This window comes from Coenobita brevimanus, chromosome 23, assembly GCF_032717465.1.
Source record: "Coenobita brevimanus isolate Jiangsu-jjx chromosome 23, ASM3271746v2, whole genome shotgun sequence".
Taxonomy (NCBI): Eukaryota; Metazoa; Arthropoda; class Malacostraca; order Decapoda; family Coenobitidae; genus Coenobita; species Coenobita brevimanus.
In genome coordinates, this window is record NC_136976.1 from 72,577,492 (window position 1) to 72,602,962 (window position 25,471).

Consider the following 25,471-nt stretch of genomic DNA (forward strand, 5'->3'; position numbering starts at 1 on the left):
TTACTACATGACAGTATTGTGATACCAACTCTAACGTGCGGAAGTGAAGCTTGGACGTTGTTGGAAGGACACAAGTCAAGAGTGAGAGCCGTGGAAATGAGTTATTTAAGAGGAGCCTGTGGAGTCACATGGAGAGACAGGCTGACGAATGAGGATATAAAGGAGCGTTGTGGTGTTGATATGGATGTGATAGGAAGCGTTATGAGGAACGCACTGAGGTGGTTTGGCCATGTGGAGAGGATGGATGGTGAAAGACTGACGAAGAGAGTGTATGTAAGTGAGGTGGAGGAGGAGAGAGGGAGGGGGAGGCCGAGGATGAGATGGAGGGATGGGGTGGAGAGGTATATGAGAGAGGGGGGTGTGAGTTGGGAGCAGGGGAGTGAAATGGCGGGGGACAGGGCGACTTGGAGGAGATTTGTTTGTGGCCACCCCAAATGGGATTGAGGCGTCTGGCAATAGATAGATAGATAGATAGATAGATACTCCCCTCACTCTTGACTTGTGTCCTTCCAACAAGGTCCAAGCTTCACTTCCATACGTTAGAGTTGGTATTACGATACTGTCATGCAGTGACTTTTTTACTTCCATGGTTACTTCCCTGTTCCTTGTCACTGCTTTCAAAGTACCAGCAACCTTTCTTCCCTGTCGTACCCTTTCAAGCACTTACATCTTTTTCGAGTAATGTTCATCACACTATGCATCTAATGTGTGTGACGGAGCGTATGGCTTACCAGAGTCTCATACAAGATATCACAGGGCTACATTAGTATGGTACTAGCATGCCTATTTATAATATAAAGTTATGTTAGTCTTCTCCAATACATAAGCTGTGTATGGGAAAAATGTAAAAAAATCACACATGTTACTCCTGAAGTACAGTACTTCCAATTTAAGGTCATGCCAGTCTGACCACAAAATATATGTAAACAATTGCAGTGACACTTACAACTCAAATAGATGCTGTTTCAGTAAAAGGTAATGACAGCATTTCAAACAAATACATACTCGGATCATTGATGATAAGAAAATCACCAGTTTCAGCATTAATTTTTCTTCAGTGACATGGTACAACATTTTGTCATGCCTTACTCTCAGTAGACAGTTTAGACATTTTTTCTGTCCAGATTAATAAAATTCGATGTTTAAACTTTAAAATGATAAATTACTTATATATTTTGGATCAGTTCTGAGGTTGACACCAAAGGTTGACATTTGTATGGAATAATCCTTGCATGAAATCAGGATTTGCTTTAAATTGATAATATGTTTGTAATTGTGTGTGTTGTTTTAAATTGATAATTTAAAATTGATTCACATTAAATTGACATTCTGCTGTACTATATAACTTTATGCATCATGTTTAACATTGTTTTCTAGTTCGAGATTACCTGTATTACGACTATGATATGGAGATGGAAGGTGTTCCACAAGAGTTTGTACCAATGGAGTCTCAGTATGTGCCGGTGATGTCAATGTCAAATGGTGGTGCAAGGACACTGTATCGGTCATACTTCCCAGAAACTTGGCTGTGGCAGTTGTCGGTGATTACGTTAGTATTGAATGGTGTACCATGCAATCCTATACTTGTATTAAGGCTAACCCCTTGAGTCTGATGACATTTTTTTTCTATTTCTACTATCTCCAGTTGATTTTTTTTTTTTTTATACTTACCAAGGAACCCTTCTACTGAATGGGCTAATAAGGCTATGTGTAACCCCTTTAGTTGAGAAAGTATCTCCTAAGCAGAATCATCTGAAGGTAACAAAAATAAAATGAAAATATATCATTAGAGTGAAGGGGCTAGCAGTTTAGGATTGCTAAAAAATTCTAGCATCACAAATTATGCACAGTATGGTAGTAGGCAGTAATAGTACTGTAGCAGCTGTAGTCCCAGGTTTAACTGAATCATAAACCCAGTCGACTGCTGGCTGAAGTTGCCCTTCACAGGCAGTCCTCCATCCTCCATTCAGGGGATAGGGGGGGAGTTAAGGGATATTTGTATAACTAGGTAGCTCTAACACCCAGTTACCGGTATATCAGTACCACTGCATGAAGGCATCCCTCTTCAGCATCATGTACAATAGAGTAGTAATATGAAGGAATGGCAACATACAGTAGTACTTAGTTTTTGTCTTCATTTGTATATAATGCTGTTTACAGTACATAATTGATTTGTACTGTAATTTGCATGTGCTCTGAAATATTTTTTTGTGCAAACTTAAATACTAGGTCTTCATTTATAATTGTGTTTAGGACAAGCATAGATTTTGTTTTGTTTCATTTGTTTCATTTATAAAGGCTTCAACATGCTTGCCTGTGTTGGCCTTGGTCACCTAATGGTGACTCTTCATGCTGCTCGATCTCTGGTGGCCTCCCTACTCAGTCCCTTATCCCTGAGGTCACAGTCTATGACTTCGTTCCAGGTCTTTTTCGGTCTGCCTCTCACAACCCTACCCCCACCCTGCATACTTCTCACTTTCTGCACCCAAATGTAATCCCTCATCCTCTCCACATGCCCAAACTATCTTGATTTACCTCTCCTCCCCACAACACTAATACAATCCAGTCCCATCCTTCCTCTTAACTCATCCATTATAAACCTAGCCCCTCCAGGCCTTGCATTCAGGGATGCACTGCACATCCACTTAATCATTGTCATTTCTGTGTATTTGAGCCTGCAGATATCCTTCCTTTACTGCCCAGGTTACACTATCATACAGCATTACACTCCTAACACATATCACATACAAAGATCCCTTAGCACAGGGGGAGAGCCCTCTCAGTGTCAGGAGAGGCAACACCACCCTGAACTTCTTCCAACCATTCCTCACTTTAGCCACAGAGCTAGCTCCAGGCTCACCTCCAGCACACAACATGTCTCCCAAATAAAAAACTCTTCCACACACTCAAGAGACTCAACATCAAGATCAATTCTGTCACACCTGTCGTCTCCACATGCTATCCCAGACACACCGCACACATGATTTTTACCTCAAATACCACTACATCTTATGCACCCACTTATTACAAACACTGCACAAGATGGAATTACTTCCCATGCCCTTGTGGCAAACTGGACAAGCCCACTCTCCCTCTTCTTTGACAGTACTGCCACCAACCCTAGATACCATCACCTTTGTTTTATCTGCATTTACACTCAACCCCTTGTACCCCATACCATCTCTCCACTTCCTAAATCTTTCCTCTACCTTGCTGTCATTCTTTGCAATCAACACCAAATTATTGGCATACAACATCTCCCACAAGAGTCCATTTCTGATGTCACACGAGAGGGTTTCAAGTACCATGATAAACAGTAAAGGGCTCAGGACTGACCCCCAGATGCTCACCAACATTCACAGAAAACTCAGCACTCAAATCTCCATTCACTCTCACGTGGGTGTGAGCACCCACATGCATAACCATAATCACTCTAACCAGCCACTCCTTAATCCCAAGCTTTCTCATTGCTCACTTCACCACCTCCCAAAGGACTCTGTCAAAGGCCTTCTCCGAATCAACAAAAACAGGTTCAGAGCCCTTTTCCTTCCTATTTTTTTTTCCTGAAGCTGTTGAACAATGAATAAGCATCAGTGGTCCCTTTGCCAGGCATAAAACCAAACTGCATCTCATTAATATTTGCTTTTTCTTTAATCGTAACTTCTAGAACTCTCTCCATTACCTTCATGATCTGGCCCAGAAGTGTTATACCTCAATAGTTTCCTCTTTCTAGGGCATCACCCTTCCCATTGTACACATTTACAGTCACATTCTTCAGCCAATCATCTGGGACAGCACTCATAAATAATCTTAAATATCAGATCAGTAACTAACCCCACTCCTGTATTTCCTGAGGCCTTCAGCATTTCAGCAGTCAACTCAGACACACCTGATGCCTTCCTCACCTGCATCCTGCCTATTGCCTTGCTCGCAGTAGCAGCATCAATCAAAGGCCAAGGACTGAACACTGGATCCTCTCACTCCAAATCTTCCCTGTTCCAAACTCCTAATTCAGCAACCGGTTATAATGCTTTCTCTAGGTATCTTCAATATCCTCACTGTTCACCACTACCGTTCCTTCTTCATTCTTCACACGCTGCTCACTTGTGATATCCCTGTTTTCCCTCTTCATCCGATTTGCCAGCCATCTTATTCTTAATTTTACCACTGTTTAGGATATCCAGCAGAATTTTCTGCAACTCAGATTTTGTCCTGTATACCTCTTTTCTAGCCCTATGCTTGGCATCCAAATATTCTTCTGTGTTACTGCCCCTTTTTGATTCTCAGAAGAGCTTTCTTTTCTCCTTAACTACAGCTGCTACATCCTCATCCCACCACCACATTACACTATGTCTTGGAGGCCACCATGTCCATCTACGTACTGAATCAATAACTCTAGGGAGATTGTTCTTGAGAGCTTTGCACTGTTCATCAACACTTCTTTCAACAGCTCCCTGTTGTCACCACTGCTCATCCCACTATAGAAGGCATCCCTTACTGCCTGATTTTTCAACTTCCATATTTTCCTCCCAGGTGCATAGGTCTGCTTCTTCATCACCAGCTCCTTAAGCATCATGTTACATGTCAGTAATTTCTGTTGCAGCACACACTTCTTTCTGCCTATAACTTTAACATCCCTCACCAACCTCTTGTCAGCCCATCTGACCAAGAAATAGTCTGTCTGGCTACTGTATACCCCAGAATCATATGTAAGCAACCTGTTCTCTTTTTCTAAAATGTGTGTTGCACACAATCATGTTCATTGCATCCCCAAACTTGAGTATCCTTTCCCCTTCCACATTCCTCATACCACATGCGCATCACCCGTGTACCCCTTCATATCCTTGAGCTGCCTCATTTACTTGACCATTTAAATCCCCTCCCAAAACTACAATGTCATCATCTCCCATACCACTTTCCACACATACTATGTCATCCCAGAATCTGTCATTTTCTACATCATCCAAGTCAGCCTATGGAGCATATGCAATATAAATGAAATTGTGAGCCCACTGAACAAAATTTTCATTACTATAATCCTTTCATTCACATTCATTACATTCATGATATTTCACCAATTTTCGCTTTTATAAAATCAGGTGCAGTTGCTGTGTAAGTCCATCTTTTCTCTGGCAGACACTTTATATCATTCACCAAGATGAATTCTTCCAACTTCTATCAGTCTTAGTAGCCCCTATTTTCATGTGTGTATGGCTAATATAAACAAGCTGATTTTATGATTTTGTGTGTGCGGTGTTCGGAGAGCAGGTGGAGATTGTCAGGCGTGAAAGGATTGGACTTGCTGATGAGTCTTTTGAAGGTGTGGAAGCATTTTGTTATTTGGGAGATATGTTATGTGCTGGAGATGGGGCTGGAGCTAGCTCTGTGGCTAGGGTGAGGAGTGGATGGAAGAAGTTTAGGGAGCTGTTGCCTCTCCTGACATTGAGAGGGCTCTCCCTACCTCCCTACATGCTAAGGGGTCTTTGTATGCAGCATGTGTTAGGAGTTTAATGTCGTATGGTAGTGAGACCTGGGCGGTAAAGGAAGAGGATATTTGCAGGCTCAGACGTACAGAAATGACAGTGATTAGGTGGATATGCAGTGTGTCCCTGAGTTCAAGGCCTGGGGTGGCTAGGCTTACGATGGAAGAGTTGAGAGGTAGGATGGGACTGGAGTGTATTGGTGTTGTGATGAGGAAAGGTAGATTTAGATGGTTTTGGACATGTGGAGAGGGTGGGGGATGATAATTGGGTGCAGAAAGTGAGAGGCGTTAGTATTATGGATGGGGTTGCAAGGGGTAGACCAAAGAGGACCTGGGACGAGGTCATTAAGTGTGACCTCAGGGTTAAGGGACTGAATAGGGAGGCTGCCATAGATCAAGCAGCATAGAGAGCAGCCATTAGGTGACCAAGGCTGACGCATGCAAGCACGTTGGAGCCTTCAAAAGCCAAACGAAACAAAACGAAACAAGCATAAATTCAAAGACTGTGATATATTTATGTATACTGTTGAATACATTGGTACAGCTTGCTTTACATGTTCAAGTATACATTCCTTGTCCATTAAAATTGTTCCTACAGTCGAGGGATTAAGTGTAAACACACGTGCTGCATCACTCAGCTTCTTCCCTCTCTCCACTCTCTTGATTATGGCCACTTTGGTTTCCATTGTAATTGCATGCCATTTTCTGCTTCTACCACTACCACTCACTACTTTCCCATTTCTGAGACTTGTTGGGGGAATAGTGAAGTTTAAATGATGAAAATCACAGCTGATGTTATTTGTGTTGATAACAACAATGCTTTGGGCATCCAAGCAGGAGGAAGGTGGGAACGCACAGTCGTCATCTGTTGCGGACCATAGACTTGTACTTGGCACGTGGTTTGAATTGGTAAATAATGTTTCTTTAAATTTTTTTTACCTCTGAAAATTATTTTTTTCTTATCTGCAGGAAGTAAATGATGATCTAGAAAGAAAAATGAATGATAACTACTCTGAAAATAGGAAGTTATTCCGAAAAGAGGTGCGGAAACATAGATGTGAAAGCAGAAAGAAATGTGATGGTGTGAAGGATGTAGGTGGTAGATTATTAACCCATGGGGATGAAGTAAGGACCAGATGGAAAAAATATTTTGAAAACATGATGAATGAGATATAGAGAGAGCAGAGTTGCTGTAAACATAATTGGTTTAGGGGGTGTGCAGAGAAGGAATGCAGTGCCAGGAGACTTGACACTCACACAGGTGAAGAGCGCTGTGAATCGGCTGATGAGGTGTATGGAGAGATGATTAAGTGTAGTGGAGAGAGCGGAATGAAGTGCCTGATGGAGATATGTAAGGAGGCATAGATGAGTGAAACTGTGCCAGCAGAGTGGAAAAAGGCTGTGATTGTACCCCTGTACAAAAATAAAGATGAGCAAAGTGAGTGTAAGAATTATCATTGCGTAAGTTTACTGAGTGTGGTAGGGAGGGTATATGGAAGAATTATTATAAAGTAAGAGAGATATCAGAAGTCCTAGTGAGTGACGAACAGGGTGGCTTTAAGAGTGACAGAGGATGAGTGGATCAAATATTTGCAGTGAGACAGATAGCAGAGAAGGACCATAATATATTTATGGCATTCATGGATCTGGAAAAAGCATACAACAAAGTGGACAGAGAAGGATTGTGGAAAGTTTTGCGTATGTACTGTGTAGATGGTAAGCTGCTAGGTGCCATCAAGAGTTTTTATGATGGTAGTGAAGCATGTGTAAGAGTTAAAGGGCATCTAAGTGAATGGTTCGCGATCGATGTGGGCATGCGACAAGGTTGTGATGTCCCCATGGTTGTTCAATATATTTATGGATGGGGTGATGAGGGAAGTGAAAACACAAGTGATGGAGAGGGGGATGGTGTTGGTAATGAATGGTGATTGATAAAATATCTCAAATTTGTTGTATGCGGATGATGCAGTACTACTTGGAAATACTGGACAAGAACTTGGTAGACTACCGCAGAGTTTTGCTGATGTCTGTGAGCATCGTGCCTTGAAAAAAATGTAGGAAAGAGTAAATTGATGGTTATTGAGAGGGAAGGTGACTCCCAGTGCAATGTTACAGTGAATGGAGAGAGACTGGAATTGTTGAGAGAGTTCAAATACCTCGGTTCATAACAGAAAAGAGAGGATAATGTGCAAAAGAAGTGGAAAGTAGAGTGACACAAGGAAGAAAAGTAGCTGATGCAATGAAGGCCTTGATAAGAAACAGAGGCTTGAGTGTTGCAGCTGCATGAGGCTTACTTGAAGGTGTGTTAGTGCCAACTCTAACATATGGGTGTGAGACAATGGTGTGGCATGAAAATGAAAAGTCAAGAGTGAGAGCAGTGGAGACGGGACTGTTGAGGAATGTATGTGGAGTACAGAGGGTGGATAGGATACGAAATAGTGTGATTCGTGAAAGGTGTGGAGTGAGGAAGTTGGACACCAGAATTGAAGAGAGTGTACTGAGATGGTATGGTCATGTGGAGAGAATGGATAACAATAGAGTGGTGAAAAAGCCTTACCTGAGCGAATGTGAAAGAAGGAGGAGGCGAGGTAGGCCAAGGAGAAGGTGGAGAGTGATGGTGGATGAGTGTTTGAGGAAGAGAGGTTTGGAAGTTGGTGAGGCTAGGGAACTGACAAGAGATCAAGCTGGCTGGATGAATGTTGTGAGGAGAAATGCATGATCAGGGATTTTGGCACCCCTTGTGAGCATGGCAGCGTCTGGATTGACTCAACTGGATACATTTGTGTGAAGCTGCAGAATGTGGTGAATGTTTTTGGATTCCGGGGGCTTGAATGATGAGTGAATGGAAGTGTGGCCTATTTTGATTGGGCAAGTTTGTGCTGTCTGGACATTGCTACTCCTCACCCTGCCCTTGGGTGGGAAAGGAGGTCCGGATGCTGATGCTGATGATAATATATATACTGTATATACTGTATATATATATATATATATATATACACTGTATATACTGTATATATGTACAAACACAGTATATACAGTCACTGCTTGCATAATGCAGGAACATTGTACCCTGAAGTTCCTGCATTATGAAAATTCCATGTTATTGAGCCATATGTTTACATGTTAAAGGGTTTCATGGTACCGAAGCCAGCCTCAAGTTCACCTTTTGGGGCAATTTTTTTTTTTTTTTTCCGGAACATTTACCTACCTAATAAAGACTTCATTTCATGGGAACACTATAGAGGATTCCCCATCTTGAATGGAAGAGGTTGTGGGCTTGCTGGGGTGGGATGGGGGGGTGGAGTGGAGTTCCGTGGCCAAAAACAAGAACAAAGATCATACAGAGCATGTGTGCAGCCAGATCGAGGGAAGAGAGTAGGCTCAACTGGGGCAGGACTGCTCAGTGGGCTGTGATGACACCCCGCTCAGAGACCTGACAGCCATATGTCATTGGCTGATGCAACCTGCTCTGTGACTATCACTGACCACGATATGTCTGTTACCATCGCATTATGACCCTATTTTTCTGCGTTATGACTGTTTGAACCATAATTTGGGGACTCTGGCGGTGTTATCATTATCATATCAGCAGAGTACAGTTTTCAAAAAAATGGCCAGCTTCCTCCACCCGCGTTATGTCTATCATTTTTGCGTTGTGACTATTTTCTGCCCTCAGAGTTTGCCTTCCGTGTAATGTGAGTTTCATGCACTAGGATCGCACTTTGTGTGAGCAGTGACTGTGTATATATACAGTCAAGTTGCCTAAGGCACGGCTAATTGGTTCTGGACTGAGCCCGTGCCACAGAAAACCGTGCCGTACAAATAACTAAACCTACAGGAAAAATGGCATTTGATTCTGGATGTTCACCCAAAGTCCCCCTTTTCACCCCACTTTTCCCCATTTTTCCCCACTTTACACACACAGACAACTAAGCAATCAGTCAGTGCATGTATTACACGTAACAATAGGCTAAAAAAACTGGAGGGTGATCAGTTTTGTGTCTACTTGGGCAATACAACATGCTGCAGATCAAGCGAAAAAAAGCTTGGCCAAGTAGACACAGATCAGCTGACTGACCAAAACATTGAAGATGGTGGAGGCTGCCTTGTCAAGCACTGATGGAAGAAGTTCATTTGATAAAATTTGTATGCTCAAGTGTCAACAAAACTCACGTTTAACATATTAAAAATCATTCTTATATACATGATGATTATGATGGGAGGCATTATACTTCGTCTTAGCTCAGAGATAGGTGCTTCATCACTAACCCATTCATAGTGGTTTTATGAACAAACCTATAAACTAGTCACAATAGCTAAAGAATCTTTAATGTTTCATTACTTAACACAATGAATTTGGTGAAATATACATCCTCATAAGAGAGAAAAAAGTCCGCAGTTGGAGCACTCATAGTATGGAGCTGAAGTGGTCACCATCTTCTTTGTTTACAATCAGGGGAGTGTGCCACCAGGGGAATTTACCCGTGCATTTCAAACCTTGACGTGCCTGTGCCATAGGTAGTTTATGAACGTGTTTTTTTTTGGGGGGGGGGGGGTCTGGCACCTTGCCGTGTCATAGAAAACCCTGGCATAGAAGTCCGCCCCATAGGTGACTTGACTGTATATGCAACAAGGACTTAATTATATAGTTCGAATAAGATGAATGAGTTGTCTTTTACTGATCAGGAATACCAAGATGGGGTGCACGCTCTGCTGTAGAACGTGGACGCAGTCGGGGTAGAGTGCCTTACAGTGGGATGATAGCGAGTGAATATGCAGTTGGAGGTGTAAGGGAAGTTCACCCTACGTACACTTCCGTTGACCGTACAGACACATCTGTCGACCAAACACACACTTCCATCGACAGTAATGTGCGGTCTTATTTCCCGGAGACTTGGTTGTGGAAGTTAATCATTTCTGGGTATGAAATGATCTGTAAATGGATGAAATGAAGTACTGTGCTATTTTTCTGTTTTAAACCCATGCATTCATTGATGCACATCAGTTGCTTTGATTCCAGGTTATTTTATTAAACTTAAGAAAGACCTTCCTGTATAAAGGGGTTATTGAAGGCAGCATTTGACCCGTCTAGCTCAAAAAGTTTCACCTAAGCTAAGTATGATCATCCAAAAGTAGTGTGGCTAAAGTGAAAATTGTATAATTGTACTGAAAGGGTTAATGCACCCATTGTATAAAAGCCAACCTTTTGGTAAAGGCCACCCTTCATAGGAAGTTATATGTCACAGCCGGTGCATCATATGAATTTTAATAATTTTGATGGCATGCAGTGTCTTGGAGCATGGTATGCTTTAACTAATTATGTTGGCATTTTGTATGTTTTGTTTATGTTGTATGAAGCTTGAAGGATATCTGTCATAAAATTTTTGTCCATGAGTTTGCCTTTCAATTAGTTTTATGTGGAAATTTAGATTTTTAATTGATATAGTGATCATCATCATCATCATCATCATTATCATGATCATGATCATCATCATCATCATGAGTTCTTTTGCATTGCTGTACCTTGAGAACCCTTGACAGGGAATGGATGTATAAACATTTTATAGTTGACAGTAATCATTCATGCATACAGTAAGTTGGTATTTTTGTGCATCCCTCCTTTTTTTCCATTACTGTATCATGCTTCTGTGTATGTATTGTTGCTCTGTAGTTAATGGGGAAAATGTGAATTTTGAAAGAATGCCTAGGATAGTGTATGAAAGATTGATAAATGACTGGGAGGGTGTATGTGAGTGTGATGGAGCAGGAATGAGAAAGGAGGGACTATGGATGAGTTGGAGGGATGGGTTGGAGAGACAAATGATTGAGAAGATGTGACATGGAGGGAGGGCAGCCTGGTGGTGGAGGACAGGATGAGATGAAGTTGCTTCACGTATTGCCTCTCCACTTGGGATTAAGGCATTTAGGTACAGAGAGACAAAACTTAATAGGTAAATGGATAGATAGTTGATTGATAGATAGATAGAGAGAGAGAGAGATAAATAGATAGGTATATTTAAAGACTCTCCAGAGCTAAACATTGCACTTCTTTCCATATCCGTGTTAACTTTTATCACACGCTTCAGACATTTCTGCCTTTCCATTTTCAGTGTATACCATAGTTCTGTTTATCGATGTATATATAGGCACTACATATTGTTTTTCCTCTTCCCAGACTCTGATACTGAATACTGTTCCATCATGTATCTCTGTACTTTTTCTTTTCTTTATCAGTTACTTCAGGCCCTGAGTTAATATACATTTTTCTAGTGGCAGCTTAAGTCTGGTAGACCTTCACCATGGGTGGTTAGATTTTTGGTTTCAGTAACTTTATGTGAGCTGAATAGAGTTGTCTGTCCTGAGCTGAAATTAATTACGAGCCTTTTATTTTCAGCTAGTTTGTTAGTTTTGCTAGGTTCTGACATTTCTGGTGCACTAGTTTTTCTGGAGAATAGGCGAGTTGTTTTATAGTGGTTGAAACAAAATACAGAATAAGTGTTTCTCAGCAGTAGGTGAAGCACATGCCAGTTACAGGATTTGATGATAGCAACCTCCACATCCCCCCCCTCCTTTTTTTTTTAGATAATGTATTTGATTGTGGCTGCAATCTTGATAGCTCGTTTCCTGAGGTCCAGCAGCCCTCTTACATGCCACTCTGATTCACATGTCTTCATTTCAGCATTAATATCTTTTCACCATATTGAACACAATCCAGGGCCATCTCATTTAGGACTGGTGTGTCGGTATTTGTGGGGGTGCTTTTATGACATGTTTATTAGTCTTGTAGAAGATTAGTAAAGATTAATTTACAAACCCCATTGGAATGTAGTGCCCTAATAGCTGCTACTCTGTCCGAGGGATTGCTATGGCTTCAGGTAACATATTTCGCTTGGAAGAGAAAATAACCAATGAATTGACATTGGCAAGGGCACCTACATGCTGTGGACCTACTCCCGGTAATCAGCTGTGATCAGTCCTTGGTGTTGAATAGCATCCCAGTGCATGGCTGGTGTCAGCTGTTTGGATTCATTTTGGATTATTTAAATGAAATTCAAATAATCAAACTGTTCTGTGCATCGGTCTGGGATCGTACCTGCTTTTTTTCAGACAACAGACCACTTCTTTAACCAATTGACCACAACCTCTCCAGGTACGATGCTACAGGGTGGGAAGTTTAAAAACTTTAGGGAAAGTTTTAATATTAATAAAGTCTATCTATCTATCTATCTATTGTCAGATGCCATAATCCCGTAAGGGGTGGCCATTTTACTTTGAGTTAGTTGTTTTACGGGGAAGGGCACTAACCCTCCACCAACCCACTTGTTGACACGTAGGGAGCACGTATGGTTTGGTTATATGGTTACCACCCAGCGTTGTAAATGATTTCCTGGCTTACAGGAAACCATTTGGCTTGTCACTCAATGTAAAGCCACCTTTAAAGGAAAGAGAAGCAATAAGAAGTGACAGGAAAGATGGGAGTAATAGAAGGAGAGGAGGGCAAGCAAAGAAAAAGAATGTTAAAGGTTAAGGAAGAAATAGACAGCACTACATCAAGTGTGCAGTGAAGTTAAATGTGACATTACATGTTAAGACAGACAGACAAGTGAGAAAGTAAAGGAATGCTGTGATTTTGATGTGGATGTGATTGGAAGTGTTGAGAGAAAAATTCTGAGATGGTTTGACTGTGTGGAGGGTATGGAGAATGAGTGACTGACTAGAGGAATCTAAGTGAGTGAGATGAAGGAGGAAAAGGGGAGGGGGAGACCTAGGATAAGATGGCATGATGGAGTGAAGAGATATATGAGAGGGGGGAGGTTGTGACTCAGAGATATGGCAGCCAAATGGCAAAGGATAGGGCAACACAGGTGATTTGTTTCTGGGCATCCCTGATGGGACTAAGGCATCTAGCAATAGATAGATGAACCATTGATTTTGATTTCCATGTTGTTTTCTTAATCTCATTGCAGTAATGCTTTTATAAAAGTTCAAGCAGTTAATGGTTTTTTCTTGCATTTACTGTACATTTCTTATTGTGCTGAAAGCATGAAGCACCCGTCAATGTTGGGTTACTTTTCCTTTGTTATGATTTTTTTTTTTTTTTTACAAGTTCTGCATGGACATAAGCTGCACATTGTACAGAAGTGTTGTTAATGATTCTGTAAGGACACTAAAAATAGAGGCAGCATTAGCATGGTGACTTTAACATTTTTGAAGATGGTAAGGTGAGAAGAGGTTAGCATTTTTTAAAAACTGCATTTTGTACAGCATTTTCAAGATGTGATGACATCAGACATGCTGTTGTGTATTAGTAAAGAATTAATATAAAGTAATCCGAATAACCATAGAAGAATGACAATTCTGTGGACTGCACAAATATTAACTTGTTTTGCCGTAACACCATTTACAGTACTGTACTGTATACTCTAACTTGGCCTAAATTTTCATCCTCTTCCATCTTATTTCATATAACTGAGTTGCAGAAAAAGGCATTACTACTGCTCTACATCCTTTCCATAGTACTTTTGTGTGACCAGCATCATTTTATAGTGTTAATCTATTCTTACAACCCAGCAGTCAAGATGAAGAATTGGAAGTTTTAGTACAAGTCAGAGGTAAAAGAGCATAGCAAAAGAATAAGTCTTAACTTTACAGTACTTTTATGTAATGTGCATTTTATGTAATGTGCATTATCTTACGCTGCTATTTTTATTTTTAAGAAAAACTAGACGCTTTTTCAGTGTCAAGCATACTGTATAGAAGTTAGAGTGCTTAGTACTGTGTAGAAATTTTGTCCTGTACAGTAGGTTTACTGACCCATGCTAACTAGAATTATGCAATAATTATTTGATTCAAAGCTTAAATTCATGTTAAAAATTTAGATTATGTAAAAATACATTCAGTGTAAATATGATTAGTTAATAGTACAGTACCTTAAACATGGTAAAATCAATTCAGTGATTCAGACACACTTCAGATATTCTTGTGCACCACTTTCTTATTGGAGGCACTCCATGAAAGAAACTGTCAGTCACTGCATGACACCACCCAGGCATTTTAGATGGTAAGAGAAGGAAGTATCCCAGACCTAGAGAGCTGAGGAGAGGGTGCAATGCTTCAAGTCTCTTGTTAACCCTAGCACTTCGATGACATATTTTTTCTGTTTATTTATTGCTGTTTGCAGATGATTTTATTGAGCTCAAGAGGAACTTTTTTGGACTGATGGAAGGCCAGTAGATATAGCCCCCATTAATCCTTCCAATACCAGAGGTCTGTCTTAAGTTTAATAAAATTGCCTGTCAGAAGCAAGAATGTAATGGAAAAATATATCAACATACTAAAGGGGTTACAAAGCTTCACATGGCTTTGTGGCAGACTCCACTTTTGACGTAATTCATCTCCTATTACCACCTTATTGTGTCTGCTGTTTATTTTTATTTATATATTTTTTATAGTCATGTGAGATCATACTCTGTTGCCTGAAATGTCTTGGAAGCTGAACCAGAGGGTCCCATCAGACCACAGGATGTACACAGCCACCATGGCCATTGATCACACAACTGGAACCTGATTCAGGGCTGTTGTGCATTGTCTTCCATAAGTTGTGATGTATTTCATTCCACAGAGCCAGGATGATGTTGCTCTACCAGTGTTCAGTGCTTTGTTCTCACTGATTTGGTGCGTGGGTCTACATACCCCATAGAAGGAGAGTGACTTAATACATGCCAAGAAATGCATGTCATTGAATATTGATCAGTACACTTGTGTGTCATTTAGTGAGGTGGGTGGAGAACTATGTTAGGAGCATGGTGAGTTATTTCAGCCATGTAGATTGTTCTGTGTGTTCTGATCATTTCTTCCATTCCTTCAGGACTGGTAATGTAAGGAATATGTTGGTTACTATTTATCCTGGCCAAATGAGTTGCCTACAGTTGTGGTATGAATGGCTGACTCTTTCAACCTGCTCGTGATTTCTTTGCTGATGTGACACCCTACAAAAAGTAATCATAGCATGAAAAAGCAAGTTTTTGCACTCAGTGCATGAAATTGGAGACAACTGCTTCATTAGGCCTTGCCCAAGGAAGCTTTGCACCTTTATCCTACCCATGTTGCTCTAAGTGAAGTAACATATGCAAGAAACTGTGGCAGTAAATTACCACATAAGAATGAGATTTCCAGCACATCCCACTAGAAAAATCCAAGAAGCTCATCATTTGATATTCACTCTGAATGAGTAGATGAGACATTAACTTGTGCTGGAAAGGGATACATTTTGGCACTGATGTTACCAGACATCCCTCAGCTTCCTTCCTATTCCCTGAAAGAAGGATGTTTGGCAGCAGAAGACGGGCAACTTCAGCTTGCAGTCCACCAGCCTTATATTCCAATAATCCTGTGGACATGACAACAACAGGCATTGATGACCCTGGGTGAAGGTTGCAGTGTTTTGTGAGGCATTATAATTGAGACAAGAAGCAGTGCATCCAGTTTTCAATTCTTAGTCATATGATTCTTCACATCACCATGTATAATGCATGTGTGGTGCTGTAGATGGCTCAAGGTCTTCCCCAGTTCCTTCAGATTCACTTACAGTACTGCAAATGATGAATGGTTCTTGACTTTGCACCCCCTTCTTCTTTTTTTTTTTTTTTTTTTTTTTTTTTTTTTTTAATGTAGGCAATTATATTCAGGGGGAAGTCTCTCCCAGTGAAGTAGTTAATACTCTGGACTTGATTTTGATAATGCAGTACCTGCTTTGATATAATGCTGATAATATTTATTGAAGAATATAATTATAAATTAGGTAGTACAAAATACAGTTTGTGTTAAATTTTAAGATAATTTAATTGTACTATGAATATAATTTATCATGCACAGCTGGAATTTATTTCTGTCAGATGAAATAAAGTAACATCCCTGTGCCTGTGTGTGTATGCAGTGAGAATGGCATGAGGAGTGAAAGGGTGACACTGCCTCACACCATCACCGAGTGGGTAGGCAAGGCAGTGTGTGTGCACCCGTCAAAAGGCCTCGGAGTGTCACAGCGCGCCCCCATCGTCACCTTTACACCTTTCTTCATTGACCTCACCCTTCCACCATCAGTAAAGCGTGGTGAGATACTCGATGTCAAGATATCAGTCTTCAACTACCTTGATGCCAACCTTCCAGTGAGTTGTTTTAGTTATGGAATGTTACATCCACTTCATTCCAATAATTAATTTCATATTCCATTATTTCTCTGACTAGACAGTTATATTCAACTTTAGAGAGACATTTCAAACTGGAAGAGATAGATATAGCCATTATTAACTGAATTAAATTGTATGATTAAAAATTGAATATAAAAATATGTCATTGGATTGTAGGAGCTAACCTCTTTGATATAGCCACATCTTTTACAGATTTTATTCTTGCTACAGTACTACCAAACATTTTACTGTACTAAGCTTAGATAAGTGCCCTAGTACTTGAGGGATTAAGGAAGGCTATATCTAACTTTTGTTCAACAAACCTCCTAAACTGAATAAAATTACATGGAGGTAACAAAAATAAACTTTAAAAGACATAATTGTTGTAAAGGTGGTCATAGCAGTTTAGTATAGTAACCCCATGAGTTCTTTTGGTTACAGCATTTTAGTCCTTTCAGTACAATGAGTTCATATGTATAGTTTATACATAATACTGCTAGATGCATTGCTTAGCCTAGGTAAGTGCCCTAGTAGTGGAGGGATTAATGAAAGTCTCTAACTCTTCCATTTTGGGAAGTCTCTCCAAAACTGAATATGTCAGTGGGTTGAAGGGGTTAATTGCAGGTAAATAATATTAAGTCCTTATTACATATTTTATAACCAGAAGGCAAAGCTTCCTGGTTATACAGTACCTCTCTGTCATCCAGATGAGCCTGGGAACACAACAGGAAGAACAAGAACAACAAAACAACAACATGGGCTACTAATGCAGGATTTTATAATAACCTTTCTCTAAAATATAAGGATAGGAGTTTCAAAAGTAGTTGCACCGTATTGCAGTGCTGTAATTAGATTTGTAGAAAATATCACTCTCTCCTGTATGTACTGACAGTTTATCCATCCATCCATTATTGAGTCCCAGTTTTGTCCCATGTAAATACAGTAAGAGCATAGTGGCCCTGGTTTAGGCTACTCAGTTTTGACATACAAGGCAAGGGTAACCAGTCTCACTCATCCCTGAGTGACATTTGTAGGCAGTAAACCCTAGCCACCCCACGGATGGAAATTCTTATAGGCTTCATCCATTAGAATGCACACTAGACTATTAGATGACATTTGGTTACTGTATATGATTACCACCAAGCATTGTAAGTGGTTTCATGGGTGACAGGAAGCCATTTGGCTTGTCACACAGTGTAGAGTCACCAAGAGAGAGAGTGAGTGAGTGAATGAGTTTTAACTCATCAAATCAGGTGTCACCTTTTGTTGGTTTATTTATCCTGCCTCCAGGCAATTCTTTTATTTTAGTAGTGAATATAGTGAATCTGTAGTGACTGTGATGGTGAAAGCTATGAGTATACCCAACCCTTCTAGTCTGAAAAGTGTCTCCTATGCTGAATAAAACCATCTAGAGGTTCCAAGCAGGAGTAAAAAAAATGTCATTGAGTTGAAGAGGTTAATATGGTATGAAAGAAGTATTGTATACCCACATTTCTCTCATCTCTCTTTCTTCCCTTCTCCTTCTCACATACTTCTCCCTGACATATCTTCCCTTCCCTCTGCCCCTCGCCCATTTTCTCCACGTATCTTCCCTCCTCTGTCCCCCTCACCCCATTTCTCCTACACATAATCCTGCTGCTTTCCCACCTTGCTTTCTTTTCCACCTGTCTCAACCATCCTTACCCTCCCTTTTTGTTGACCTTGCTTTATATGCAGTATAAATACATTCATTCTGTCCCTATTCACACATGAGACAAGGGTTGAAGTTGGTTTGAAATTTATGTATTTCTCCAATCAGTAACTTTTCTTCCAGCTGTAGGTGAGCAGCAGTTCTTTCATTTGAACAAGCCACAGCACTGTGACACCAAGATTCATTAATCCAGTATTGTAATTCTTATTCAGAATAATTTGTCCACTTCAGGTTAAGGTGGTACTGGAGCCCAGTTCTGAATATGAAATTCTGGATGAGCCACCTGTGATCACAAGTCCAGTGGAGGCAGAAGGGGAGGAAGGCATAGACATAACAACTAGCCTTGGGATGGGTCAGCGCAGGTCATGCATCTTAGCACAGGATAAGTTTGTGCACACCGTGAAGGTGCGCCCCACAGCAATTGGTGACGTCAATATCACTGTGTGGGCAGAGGTGGACTCTTTCTATCCGGATGTATGCGGTCCAGAATATGTTGTCAGCAGAAGGTGAGGAATTTTGTGCTGATTGTGGATAGAATATTAACTTTCTAAATCCAGTAACACCATCTTTGTTGTTTATTCTTGCTACTTCCAGACAGTTTTGTTCAATTTTAGCAGTGATATCTTGGAGTTAAGGGAGTAATGAGGGTTATACAAGTTATCTAGTTTGAAAAGGCTCCCATAAGTGGAATAAAATCAGGTCTTTGTTTATTAGGAAACCCTGGTTGTAACATCCCTCCAGCCATGGGTCAAAGTAGGGGGTAAGCAGAACTTTTGACTCAGCATTGTACCTCTCTTTTTGATTTGTGTATCAAGTTACTTCATCCCTTCCTTTGCTGTACCACTCTTTTCTATTTGCTTTCGAAAGTGCTTCATACCTCCCACTGTTGTACCACCCTTTTCTGTTTGTGCACAAAGGTACTTCATGTCTCCCATTGCTGTACCACTCTTTTCTGCTTGTGCACCAAGGTGTTTCATCCCTCCCACTGCTGTACCTCTTCCATTACCACACCAAGGTACAGTCTGCCCTGGACAATCATGAGGAATATGTTGTAAGGCCTCTTGAGAATGGCTGATGTTTGTGAATGTGTGTGATGTCTGTAAAAAGAGTCTATCTATCTATCTATAGCCTGATGCCCTAATCCCGCAAAGGGTGGCCGCAGACAAAACGCCTCCAAGTCACTCTGTCACCCACCATTTGACTCCCCTCCCCCCAACTCACCCCCCCCTCCCTCATATACCTCTCAACTCCATCCCTCCACCTCATCCTCGGTCTACCCCTCCCTCTCCCTCCCTCCACCTCACCTACATACACCCTCTTAGTCAGTCTTTCATTCTCCATTCTCTCCACATGTCCAAACAACCTCAGTGTATTTCTCCTAATCTTTTCATCCACATCCACATCTACCCCACAACGTTCCTTCACTTCTTCATTCGTCAACCTGTCCCTCCACGTCACTCCACATGCTCCTCTCAAGTAACTCATTTCCACTGCTCTCACTCTTGACTTGTTCCCCTCTTGCAAGGTCCACGCCTCGCTTCCATACGTCAGGGTAGGGATCACAATATCATCATGCAGTGACTTCTTAACTTCCATACTCACCTCCCTATTTCTCATCACTGCTTTCAGTGTACCAACAAAAAAAAAAGTAATGCTGTATTATTTCCAAAGATGAATCTAGTGGTCTGGCATTCCTTGGTCCTAAGGGGTCCATTAGTGGCTACTCATCAGTTGTTTCCTCATTTTGTCAGTCATGTTAACCCAACTGTACCCCAGCTAGGTAACAAGAAACCACCCATCTAAGGCTTGTTTTTAGAATTTTTAAATTAAAGTGAGAGTGAGATGCGTAGATGAAAGTGAATGTTGCTGCAGAGGTATGCGAACTGTCACCAAGCCCTGAACTTTTTGGCATAACAGTACTTGTATCATAAATACATCATAAATAAACAGTAAACTAAGTATTCTGTGGGTAATATGTATGCATACATATGGAGCATGGAGCGATTGCCGTACCGAGCGCATTGGTTGATTGTAAACAAAGTCAGCTGATTGCTTGCTAGTAAATGCAAGGTGGTGGTGGAAGATTTATGTTCAGTATTCACGATGTGGATGTGATAGGAAGCGTTATGAGGAACACACTGAGGTGGTTTGGCCATGTGGAGAGGATGGAGGGTGAAAGACTGACGAAGAGAGTGTATGTGAGTGAGGTGGAGGGGGAAAGAGGGAGGGGGAGGCCGAGGATGAGATGGAGGGATGGGGTGGAGAGATATATGAGAGAGGGGGGTGTGAACTGGGAGCAGGGGAGTGAAATGGCGGGAGACAGGGCGACTTGGAGGCGATTTGTTTGTGGCCACCCCAAACGGGATTGAGGCGTCCGGCAATAGATAGATACAATAGATAGATTCATGTATTTCCTCTTTCAGTAAATTATTTACTGCAAAATTATTTTCCGTCACATCATATTGGTAGATGTTGAATATGAATATGGTAATTAGTGAATTGAGTACAAAGTACAGTTCTTTTTTTTTTTGCCAGGCTGTCTCCATCTCTCCCACCCCTTCCAGTTTCTCCAATCACCTTGATACTACATTGCAAGTTCATTACTCTTATCACTCTAAGTTGCCCTAAAACTGCAGTCTCTCCATGTTGAATGCTGAACTGCAACAATAAATTACCATAGCACCAGAATATGAAGAAGTGGTATGACAGAGATGTATAGCCATAGGGTTATCTTTTGCTGCCACATAACTATGTGAAAAAAGCCGCCAAAGATTAAAGTCAAGGCAAGTTAATGTGAAATGAGTATCGTCTCTATGTAACCATTATCTTAGTGTTATCTACATTTACTTTCAGACCTAGGCACATAAAACAGTCACCACACAAGAATTATCAAACCCTCTACATCAGTATCTCACCATCAAACATTTCAACACTAACTTTGAAGAAACACCTGCATACTCACAGCACATGCAGGGCAACACAACATGTCAATCTGAATATTATATTACTCATACAAGGCCCCCCCTCCTGATGTCCATCCATCAGAGGTAACTGTAAATAGATATGATTGATTTCATGATTTCCATCCATCAGAGGTGTTGTTAAATAGATATGATTGATTTCATCAAGCTAGGCATAGATCCAGAGATAACCCAGTCCTCCTCAGCTACCAGCTTAGATTTGGGTTGATTGGAATTACAAATAACACATGCCCACCTTGTAGAATAGGCCTGTACAACAGCACACATAATGGAGCATTGCACATGACAGTACACACCAAGATTCAGACATAGCATCAGTGGTGCAGGGAAGTTGTTGGACAGTGCCATAGGGATAGTTGCAAACTGTGGTGAACAGGTCTGCTTGATCAGACAGACTGGGACTGAGTAACAACAACAACTCTCAGACCGTGTCACTAACAAACATTCATGCAACTCGGGACCAACTAATGTTTTACAGTGAAATTAATTTGCTCTAATACTATTTTTGTTTTGTATTGCAACAGAGACCATCTTGTGAAACCCATAAAGGTGGATATTGAAGGGTTCCCAAAAGAGAAAACCTGGACTAAGTACATGTGTTCTAAAGGTGAGTTAAGCATAGTTTTGCAAGTGAAGTTCATTTTACTTTCTGGCCTGACCTTAATGGCCATGTATACAAACTTACATCTGTATTCTAAGTCACATTGGAGGCTTTGTAGTACCTCTTCCTAAGTGTTTTATTTTTCATATTACACCTGAACAATCTCCTCAGTGCAATGTACATCATTTTTAGTTTGACAGTTTGCATCAGTGACAGACAAGAGAATACTGAGACATAATATACGGAATAAGTTGGTTAGAAAATTGTGTTACAAAACCTTCAAAGGTACTTAGAATGCTGCCATTAGTACAATATAGGGTGGCCCATAAACAGGGCCCCACTAGAAACTTGCCTGACAGAATCTTATGTGTTGTGGGGACAGCATAGTCTTCTGGTGTGGGTGTGGGTATGGCATTGAGAGTAGGAAATACTGTAATAATTGATACAAGATAGACATTGATAGTGCTGATTGAGCCATCCCCACAGTGTTCGAGAAATCGCCCTTGCCCATAAATGGCACCCTACTAGAAACTCATCTGACAGCATCTTGTGTGTTAAGGGGATGGCTCAGACTACTGGTGTGGGCATGGTTGTGGTAGTGAGAGTAGGAGATTAATAAGTGATGCTGGATAGACATTGATAATGCTGACTGAGCTGTCCCTGCAACACACGAGCAGTCGCCCGGTGGAGTGCAGGAGGTGCATTGTACAGTATATGGTCCACTCTGTATTCTGTATTTATATAATCATGGAGTGTGATTATTGCGTTCGTATAACCTATCAACCCAATACTGTATTTTACTGATATAATTTTGCGCGTCCAGACAAATTCATTCAGCTTTGAGTAGATCTTTTGCAGGGAAAGGGTAATTGAATGCAGACTGTACCCCTTCATTTTGAAAAATATCTTTGAAACAATAAAATTGTCTTCAGATAGCAAGAATAAAATTAAAAGTAGGATATGTGTCCGGATTGAAAGGGTTAATGTTGTACAGCAGTATGGTCATAACTGTTGATGTAGTTCATGTGAATGTATAATTTTTGTATTTTCAGTCATGTATAGGGTTAGGCATGTACAGTATAGTGCTCCATTTCCATTCTGTTCAGCAATTTTTCATGTGTTGTGGTGATGGTTCAGTCAGTGTTATCAGTCACTACCCTGCATCATTATTTCATTTCCTCCTTCAGATGCCACAAGTAACCCCACACTAACTGACTGTGCTCTCCCCACTGCACATAAAATACTGCAACATGAGTTTTTAGTAGAGTGCTATTTACAGACCACCCTGTATATCCCAATATTACCTGTCCTGGCATCTGATTATTATGAATTAGTGCTCATTTTTGTGCCTTGTTTTTTAATTTAGAAGAGTGCTGTTTACAGACCACCCTATATATCACAGTATTACCTGTCCTGGCATCTGATTTCTATGAGTTGTCATTTTTGTGCCTTAGTTTAATAATTGCTTCTAGGTAAGCTAATTTTGTGGAATGCTTCTGTCTGTCAGGCCCAGTTAAGAATTTTGAATGATGAGTGAGTGAAAGCCTAGCACATTTCCTTGAACATTCTTTTGACACTCCTGTTAAGGTCATGTTTTCCTCTTTATGTTTCATGGTTTTTTGCCTCAGGGGGATGGGTAATGCAGTAATTTTCATTGTGTAATGTATTTCTTGGAAACATAAGTAGCATCATCTTTTTGCAGATATTGAAGAAAATGCAGACTATTTTGAAAAGTGGCACATTGAGGCACCATCTGACATTGTACCTGACTCAGCCCGAGGATGGATAACTGCTGTAGGGGATTTGCTTGGACCCACACTGGAGGTGAGATCAGTAACGAATTATTGTGCTTATATGCTATACATTGTATGCTGAAAAGGCTTGTGTAATCAGTGAGTAGGCTGGAAAAAAAAGGACAGGATGATGATAAGGATAATGAGGACAAGGATAATGATAATGACTGATGTAAATAAGGTAAGCTGTATCAGTGTGCATAATCAGTGAGTAGTTGAAAAAAATGAACAGGATGATGATGATGATGATGGTTGTGATGATGATGATGATGATAATGATGGTGATGATGATGATTTTGATGATGGTGATGGTTTTGGTGGTGGTAATGATGACTATGGTGATGATGTGGGGGATAATGATAATGGCTGAAGTAAAAAAGGTAAGCTACATATGGTACAGTTCTGAGAACAGTAGCAATGTAGTTAAGTGAAAGCAGTGATTCATACCAATATAATTATCTTCCTGTTACAGAATTTAGGCTCGCTTGTGAGGATGCCATATGGTTGTGGGGAGCAGAACATGCTTAACTTTGCTCCAAACATTTACATACTTCAGTACCTGGAAGCCACACACCAAACCACCCCAAACATTGCTGAGAAGGCCATTGAGTACATGAAGCAAGGTGGGTGGTATAACACTTCTGTTGCTGTTGGGAGATTTTTTACCTTTGTCCTGCCAGGATTTCACTCGGCTGACCAAAATTGTTTGATGTTAGCCTAAGCTGTTGTTTATTAAGTAACCCTGGTCTGTTTGACCAAGCATACCCATCAGCTGCTGACAAGTAACTGTCCCTGCAGGGCTGTCCTGTGTAGTGAACTGATGTTGTCCTGTGGTGAACAGCACCTTATCACAGAGAGGCATGGAGAATAGTATGAAGGTTTGGTTCCCTGATGGACCACATTTACATCTCTCCATCCTATTAACAGGGGCACCATAGTAGAATCCACAACATCCCATTATTTACTTACTGTATATGGTTACCACCCAGCACTGTAAATGTTTTTCAGAGTTACAAGAAACCATTAGACTTGTCACTCAGTGTAGAGCCACCTGAGGTGGAGGAAGAGTAATGAAAAGAGACAGGAAGGATGGGAGAAATAGGAAGAGAGGAGGGCTGACACAGATAAAGAATGATAAAGGTGAAGGCAGGAGTAGGCAGCACTATGTTAAGTGAGTGGGTGCCACCACCTACCACCTCACCACCTGTCACCAGTTAGCCCAAGTGAAATACCCATGTGGACTATTAGTTAAGAGGATTTAAGTCACACACTGCATGGTGAAACTGCATTGTTAGGCAGTGGAGATTGTGAGTGCCTTCAGATCTCTAGGGAAGAGGGGAAATAAGGTTGGAGGTACAGTACATAGTTTGTGATGACAAGGAAGAGGGAGATGAGCAAGGAAGTAAAGAAGTCATTGCGCATTAGTACTGGAACTCTAACTCAAATACAATACTGTATATAGAAGTGAAAGTTGGACTTCTTTGAGAGGACACAAGTCAAAAGTGAAAGGGTGGAATAGCTAAGAGAAGCATGTGGGGTTGTGTAGAGATACAGAGAGATAGATGAGGAATTTCAAGAGCATTGTTGTGTTGATGTGGATAAGCAGGAAGGTGGAGACATACACTGAGATGGTTTGGCCATGTGGAGAAAATGGAGAGTGAAAGATTGACTTGAGGAGTTTATATGAGGGAGGGGGAGGGAAAGGGGAAAAGGGAGGGGGAGACCAAGGTTGAGATGG

At 40.9% G+C, this 25,471-nt stretch overlaps 1 protein-coding gene across 1 annotated transcript in view; it reads left to right on the top strand.

The window, feature by feature from the left end:
• The window catches only part of LOC145393034 (alpha-1-inhibitor 3-like), a 102,440-nt gene that overhangs the window by 59,778 nt on the left and 17,191 nt on the right, over window positions 1-25,471 (top strand). Inside the window, exons 16-20 of the mRNA XM_080267365.1 lie at window positions 16,419-16,647; window positions 18,590-18,864; window positions 21,864-21,946; window positions 23,643-23,764; window positions 24,206-24,356. Coding sequence (XP_080123491.1) covers window positions 16,419-16,647; window positions 18,590-18,864; window positions 21,864-21,946; window positions 23,643-23,764; window positions 24,206-24,356 — 860 coding nt within the window. The remainder of the gene's footprint in view (window positions 1-16,418; window positions 16,648-18,589; window positions 18,865-21,863; window positions 21,947-23,642; window positions 23,765-24,205; window positions 24,357-25,471) is intronic.